This window comes from Brassica oleracea, chromosome C1 (genome assembly GCF_000695525.1).
Source record: "Brassica oleracea var. oleracea cultivar TO1000 chromosome C1, BOL, whole genome shotgun sequence".
Lineage (NCBI taxonomy): Eukaryota > Viridiplantae > Streptophyta > Magnoliopsida > Brassicales > Brassicaceae > Brassica > Brassica oleracea.
This window is the reverse complement of record NC_027748.1, coordinates 16,035,863-16,043,119: the sequence shown is the minus strand read 5'-3', so window position 1 is coordinate 16,043,119 and position 7,257 is coordinate 16,035,863. Positions and strand designations below refer to the sequence as shown.

General features: G+C 31.0%; 1 protein-coding gene across 2 annotated transcripts; it reads left to right on the top strand.

The window, feature by feature from the left end:
* Positions 1–1,958: 1,958 nt before the first annotated feature.
* LOC106296705 (lipid phosphate phosphatase epsilon 1, chloroplastic-like) lies at positions 1,959–4,201 on the top strand. Of its 2 annotated transcripts, XM_013732924.1 has the most exons (6): positions 1,959–2,280; positions 2,383–2,672; positions 2,774–3,238; positions 3,287–3,467; positions 3,554–3,606; positions 3,855–4,201. In XM_013732924.1, the coding sequence occupies exons 1-2, from the start codon at positions 2,134–2,136 to the stop codon at positions 2,635–2,637; spliced, it is 402 nt and encodes a 133-aa protein (XP_013588378.1). In that variant the 5' UTR covers positions 1,959–2,133; the 3' UTR covers positions 2,638–2,672; positions 2,774–3,238; positions 3,287–3,467; positions 3,554–3,606; positions 3,855–4,201. The 2 variants fall into 2 exon arrangements, with proteins under 2 accessions (XP_013588378.1, XP_013588386.1); XM_013732932.1 differs by having other exon boundaries at positions 2,774–3,467; positions 3,559–3,606.
* Positions 4,202–7,257: the final 3,056 nt, after the last annotated feature.

The window sequence follows — 7,257 nt, the reverse complement described above, 5'->3', positions numbered from 1 at the left end:
ATACCCGTAGGAAGCAAATAACACTAGTATAAGGGAGAGAGTTTATTATAAGGAAGAAGAAGAAGATGTAATGGTTCTTTGATTATAAACTCTTGTTCTTGTTTATGGTGTACAAAAGAGTGAGATGAGTGATGATATTTATAGTGAACAACAATACATAAAATAACAAAAATGGTGCTTAATTTGGTAAATGAGTGGGTGATCATAGTGTTTGATGAGTAGATGATCATAGTGCTTGAGTTGGTAAAGGAGTGGATGATCATAGTGCTTGAGTTTGGTAAAGAAGTGGATGATCATTTCAATGCTTATCTTATAACATGTTTAATATTGTTATCAAATTGATAAGTTCATGCACGTCCGCATAAAATATTTATTAAATAAAAACTAAAATTATTATTTTATTTTTTTGGCATTACTAAAATTATTTTTTATGTTATTTTTTTATGTACAATTCTCTCCAATGATCATTTTTCAAGTTTTTACCAAAAGAGTTTCCAAGTAAGAATATGAGCAAAACAAATTTATTAAAAAGATAAAATATTATTATATCCTTACTTTATAGATATTTAAATATTTATTATTATAATAAATAGATAAAAATAATTATTTGTTTTTTGAATAATACTTTTTGAATTCGAAATTTTTTTATTTTTTAAATTTTTATTTCGAATCCAAAAATTATTTTTAAAACTATTTAAAAAAAATATTTTGAAAATTTTAATATTTATTTAATTTTTAAAAATTCTGAACTCCACCTCTTAAATCAAATGATAAAGATGATTATAAAACATATAAAATTATCGGTTATAAAGTTATCTGATAAAAATTCTCATAATTCATGGGAGATAAATCAGTGTTAAAGATGATTATCTGTTCTAGAGAATTTTGTTATAAAATTAAAATTCAGATTTTCATAGATAATATGGTATTTCTAAAAAAGTAGGAGCGACAACCAAAATAATATTAATACTGATCAAAATTCTCAAAAGATAACATGCTCAGTTGGCTACATTTAATATCAGTTTATCCACAAACTTTTCAAATTTGATAAATTCAAATTCGAATTTTTAAGCACAAGATAGACGCTAGTTTCATATAACTGGCTCATGAAAATGACTTATAAATACTCTAGACAAAGATGATTCAACAACCACGAGGGAGTGGAAAGTGTATTGATGGAGCCAAGAACTTATGATGCAGTTTTCACCATTGCAAACTAAGTTTGAAGTTTATTTGGAAAACGGATTGTATAATTTCCCTACATCAAACAAAATTTTCTTTCATGACAAATTGTATGGAATTTGTGAAGATGGTGTTCACACAAGCGGAACGAGATGCATTCACAATTCATCTGAAAGAGTTTCAAAGATTTAAGAAGTTATACATTTTTTTATCTCGTTTACACCGTACGCAAACGATATAATGACTGATAAGTTGGCAAAAATATGTTTGTATTCTTAGTAACATATTTTCATGTAAATTATATATTCCTTGTTAGGTTATATAAACATAATATAACTTTCTATATACATGTAAAATAAATTTCCATATACGAAATCAAAATGATAAACATAAAATTAGTTTGAGTAAATATGAAGGGGATAACCAAATGGTGGTAGCTAACTTACGGTATGGTGTAAATCCGTCAGCTCTCAGTTCGATTACTACTCGAAACAAAGTTGATGCTACTTTGCCGGTCTAGGTTTAGGGCTTGTTTTTTCATGGATAATAATGAACGAAGATAACACGATGATATCTATTTAAACATCACAATACTAAAAACAAGATATACTCAAATTTTAGCTATGCCACATCAGCATGGAAATTCAAACCAATCAAAATGTAATTAGATGCCATGTCATTTAAGCAAAACAAATCTTACCTAGCGATGGATTAACATTGAAGAAGCCCTCTCAGGTTCTTTTCTTTATTGATTTGCAATCCCTTTCTTCGTCGCCTTACGATTCCATCTTTAAAGTTTCCACCTTTCCGACGGAAACTTACGTTGACTTTGTTTTCATTTTGGTCATTACAGCGTCTTCTCTCCTTCTCCGCCATTCAAACTGATCGGAGATATAGTTCGTTCGATCATCCCTCGTGGGTTTTCCTCTATCTGTTTCCCGCGCTAGATCTATGGCCGTTTTAGTCCAAAAATTTGCTCGCAGAGACGGTAGCGAACAATCTGGGTCGGTCAAGCAAGAAGCTTCCATCAATGGGTCTCCAGAGATCCAGTACGAGACGGTAACCGGTCGTGGGATTGAAGCCATCGTTAATAGTCTGGTAAGTAAAAGGAATCTCCTTGATGCACGCAGGATGTTCGATGAAATGCCTCTTTTTAAGTATATTCATTTCGTGTTGTGCATATGTTTCTTATTGAGACAGAGCACATGGGTTGTGTCTATTCTGTTTGCTTCCATCATTCTTCTGCGGCGTGATGGTACTGCCTTGTGGGGAATCATTGGATCCGTTTCGAATTCGGCTCTTTCAGTGGTGCTGAAGCGTATACTTAACCAAGCGAGGCCTGCTACAACCTCGCGTCCTGATCCCGAGATGTCATCTACTCACGCCCAGTCTATCTCTTTCATATTTGTGTTTGTTGTTTTGTCTGGTAAGCAATTAAAAAGAACTTGGAACTAGGGAAGCCAATTCTGGGTTCAGAGGCGATCTTTATGGTAAGCTTAATATTCAGTTACGTTTTACATGTTTTTCCTTTGAAACTTTAATAAGGCTCTAACCTCTCTGCACGTGACATATTTTGCATCCAAAATTTCAGATATTATCCAGCTAATCAATGGCCAGTCTGTCACCGACCGCCCCGTCGTCCTTCACGGAGTAGGAGCAGCAACCACTGAGCCAGTGTTAGTTTAAATTCTTGGGAAAAAACCATCTGAGGGAGTTTAGGCAACCAAGTGACAGTTTTTCTAATCTCTTGATTCCAAGTAGTAGTTCTACAAATTTTGAAAGCAAAACCCTCTGAGAAAGTTATCCTAATCTTCTAAATGTGTTCATTGCAGACTCTTGAGAACATAGCATTCAGCAAGAATACAGAGAAATGGTAGAGAGGCATGTGTTTACAAGCACGGATTTAAAAATCTGTTTTTCTCAGTTTAATCTCTTGAATCAGTATTAGTAATGGGTTCATGATGATCCTTTACCGTGTGTAGACAGTGGATAGATTGAAACTGGAGACAGTGAGCATATTTTTCAGAAAGCAATCATGGAACTAGGAAGAGGGCAGGTTGGTATTTAGTGCAAGAGAACAGCTGTTACGTGTATCTCAAATTAGATTATTTTCTGTCTCTATGCATGCAGATAATAAATAATTGGATACACTTGCTGAGATTCAGGAACTGCACGACACTTTCAGAGGCTGGACAAGAAACTCCTCCACATTGTAGGTTATAATAAAAATGATGAATCTGAAAGTGTCAAACAAGATGGTGAACTAATGAATGCTTCTGAAATCGGTAAGATGTTCTTCCCTTTCCACTTTTTTTTAATCTCTTCTGGGCACAACTCCTTTTGGTAATTAAGGCTTTTTATGTGTGTTCAGTCCAGGTGCTACTAATGGCGAAGAGGTGGAAGAGTTTCAAAGCCAGACGAAAGGTAACTTTGTCTACATATGTGTTCTTAGAAAACCTTAAACCGTTTGCATGGAGTGAACATTAGTATATTAATCGTTCCCACTTTTTTGTGCAAGCATGCTCTACAGTTTTCTTTAAGGAGTTGGTCACTATGGTCCTTACATAGTTGTATCTAATCAATCTATAATGACACCATTTCTAACACTAATAAAGGCTGCACAAAGAAAATGCATAAATATTATTATTACTAAAAAAACTACTTCTAACCAGGTCAAGCAATCTGAATACCATCAATAGATCAAGGAAAACAAGAGATGAGTGGGAAACAAAGAGTAGAGAAGTCTGAAGAAGAAGATGGTCGTGGAGAAGAATTAAGAAGAGACAATATTCAAGTGAACTACTCATAAGAAGAAAAGGTCGAATACATACCCTTTTAGTTCGTCTGACTCTAAAGCTCAAAAGTTCCAATGAAAGTAGAAGAAACTAAGAAGGATAATGTGACATCTGAGTTGAGGTTGGTCTCTTCTTCTACATGTCTCTGTGTTCTTAGAAGTTTTTAGATATTCGTTCCATGTAACTTATGTCATTCTAACATGTAATACATTTATTTAATTGATTGTTTATTAAATAATACTATTCCTCTCCACTCTTTTTATAATCTTTTTTTAATTAACAGTCTCTAACAGTTAATCTCAAATTATTCAATTTCATACATTTTAGATTATTTTGAAATGATACTAAAAACATCAATAAAATTGAGTATATTTCTATTAAGAAATTATATTTTATTACTACAATAATTCGTTTGTGTGATATTATTAGTTGAGTTTACTGCTTACACACCAATTACGACTAATAATTTATCGCTTTGGGTAAACAGAAAACATTCATATTTCTGAGTTAGTAGTGCAATCTTTTTGAGTTAGTAGAGCAATTTTTTCATGTTCTGTTCGAAACCTAAAACTAATATGTATTACATAATATATTATATAATACTATATATATCAGTTAACTCATATCTTGAATTCATTCTAATTGAAAAAAAATTAATACTATTTTTGAAAACAGCCAAACAATAAAAAATGGTAAAACAATGTAATTTATTTTCTAAACAATAGATTTACATTAAAAATTATATCAGTTACATGTAAAATATATTCAAATTATATATTGTATTCAAAAGGTCAATTTGAAATTGTTTGGGGAAACAAATATAATTGTAACAAGTCAAAATATATAATCCGCGCGAAGCGTGGAGAAAAACTCTAGTACTTTCTAAAGAGAGAAAAAACTCGTTTTGAACTCTTAGTTTTTATTAATGAACCATCATACACAGGGGAGTCCCTCGATAGAACTAAATGAAGCATGAATTTTGGGCCCCCACTTTTAAAAGGCTTCCATTTCTAAAATTTCATTATAATTTTTCAGAGAAAAAATAACATTGTAAATAGAACTAAAATCAGACCCACTATTAATATGTCACTGACAAAAAAAAAAAAAACTAAAATTAAAATGCATCCACAGTTAGATAGACCCCCAATTTTTTTTTTGTTTATAGCCTCCATATCTGCAGAAACGCTACATATTTATACATAAAGCAACAACATAATGATGAAAGCTATCACCTATCTCCACCAGTCTATTCTTCAATTGTGTTTACACAAATATCAAGCTTGAATATATGACTAACTTGTTCTGAACGGTACTTGACATGACCACTTGATTCTTATATACTTGCTTGTCTTTGATGTGATCTTGTCCTTCCAATTAGATAAGAGATAACTAAGTAGTAAACATATACTTTTTGGACACTAATTTTTCCCCTTTACAGTGTTGAAACATTTGTTAGTTTGCTGGTCGAACTATTTCCCTTCTGGTTCAGAGTTTGACCAAGTTGTACTTTCTATGTATTTCACCAAATTTCGCCAGAGTGACGAAGTTGTACTAGCTCTTGCACTTCGGATGGGTTGTGTTGTTACTCATTGGGATCTTCTTCTCTGAGTGATTACCACACTCAATTGATCCTTGAAGGCCTCCAATTTTATCCACACTTTGTTCCTTCTGGACTGCGAATAGAAGCTTGTCTCACTCAAGCTTATCCTTAGCTTAGATTGATTCACATTGTACCACCATAGGAGTTTTTCCTCCTGTCACTCAATTTACCTCCTTCGGATAGTTTTTTATCCTCATTTCAAAAGAAGGTAGAAAAAGGAGTCATTGCACCCAATGTATTAAGAAGATATTATCTGAATCTGACCAAGGAACATTGGTTTTGAAGCGTCATTTAGAACATTACCCAAAAAACCAAAAGTGATAAATAATAAACATGAGTGTGATCACAAAGGAGATCGCTTCATGATTAGAGATTATTATCTACCATGATCAGCTTTTTTGATATGTCGAGTATGAAAAGGTTAGGACTAGGTTAAGTGCTTTATCTAAGTCGTCAGCATATATGTAGGTAACCAACTAAAGATGACATATATAAAAGATTTGAAGAAGAGAAAGAAAATCTGAAAAATGTATTAACAGATTATACAAGATTTGAATATTCCTTACGTTAGATATGTGTTATATTAATGTGTAAACAATCTATGGTTTTTGGAGAGTTTGGTTATATTTTAGTTTTCTTTGTTTGCGTTCATTTTGGTAAAAGTGTCATAATTATGATTATATGTAAAATTTTGATTAGTTTTTGGTAAAAATCTTTTACAATATTAATTAATTAAAAAACCCACAAATTATAAGATTAAATATGAACTTGAAATCTGAGAAAATAAGAAAGAAACTCATGAAAAGAATAATAGAAAATTTTAATTAGATCTACCTGTAATCAAGATTAATTTAGTCAAAATTAATCACAAAAATAAATTAAAACAAAGAATCAGGGTAAATATGGATAACCTTAAAATTACATAGTTTCCGGTTTCTCCTACTAATACATAAGATTTTTGATTGTATTTTTATTTTTATGGAGAATTAGAATAGAGAGATTTTTACTTATGACAACATTTCAAATGAGTATTCCACTTCATTGAGTTAAATGGTAAAACTTTAAGGAATTTATCTGAATAAACCAACTCTGTAATTTTATTTCAAAAATGATAATCGAGTTGAAGTCAAAACTGAATTCTATAAAACTTGAATCTTATCGCGAATGATGAATATATTTTGAAAGAAAGCAATCTATAAAACTGAATATTATTGTGGACAACAAAAATCTACTTTCTGTTATAAAATTCTATAAAACTGAATATGCGGTTATCAACCAAGTAATAAAAGGAGGATATAAGCCTTAGATAGAGTGTCCACGTAGGTGAAAATAATCGGTCAATGAGAAACTATATTTTTGCCATGTCACCTCCTCTATTTGTTTTTACAAAATGATCCTTTAACTTTTTACTTAAACAATTATAACCGAAAATATTTTTTTAGCGAAATATATTACTTATATAAATATAATTATATTTTTTATTTACATAATAGTTTGTAAAGAAATATTTAGTATAAATAATATCATAATTTTATAAAATACTAAAATAAATTGGGTTGATTTTCAACTTTCACAAATAACAAGTATTATTTGTAAACTTAGAAAAGAATATATCAAGAATATTCTTTTTCAGGAGAGAAAATAGAAAAATACATCGGAGACAAATCCATCTCTATTATG

What these genes read in the sequence shown, in the direction of transcription:
- LOC106296705 (XM_013732924.1), top strand. Translation starts at nt 2,134, where the DNA reads ATGGCCGTTTTAGTCCAAAAATTTGCTCGCAGAGACGGTAGCGAACAA. An exon ending in AAGCCATCGTTAATAGTCTG is followed by an intron (nt 2,281 to 2,382) that starts GTAAGTAAAAGG and finishes TTATTGAGACAG; the next exon opens with AGCACATGGGTTGTGTCTAT.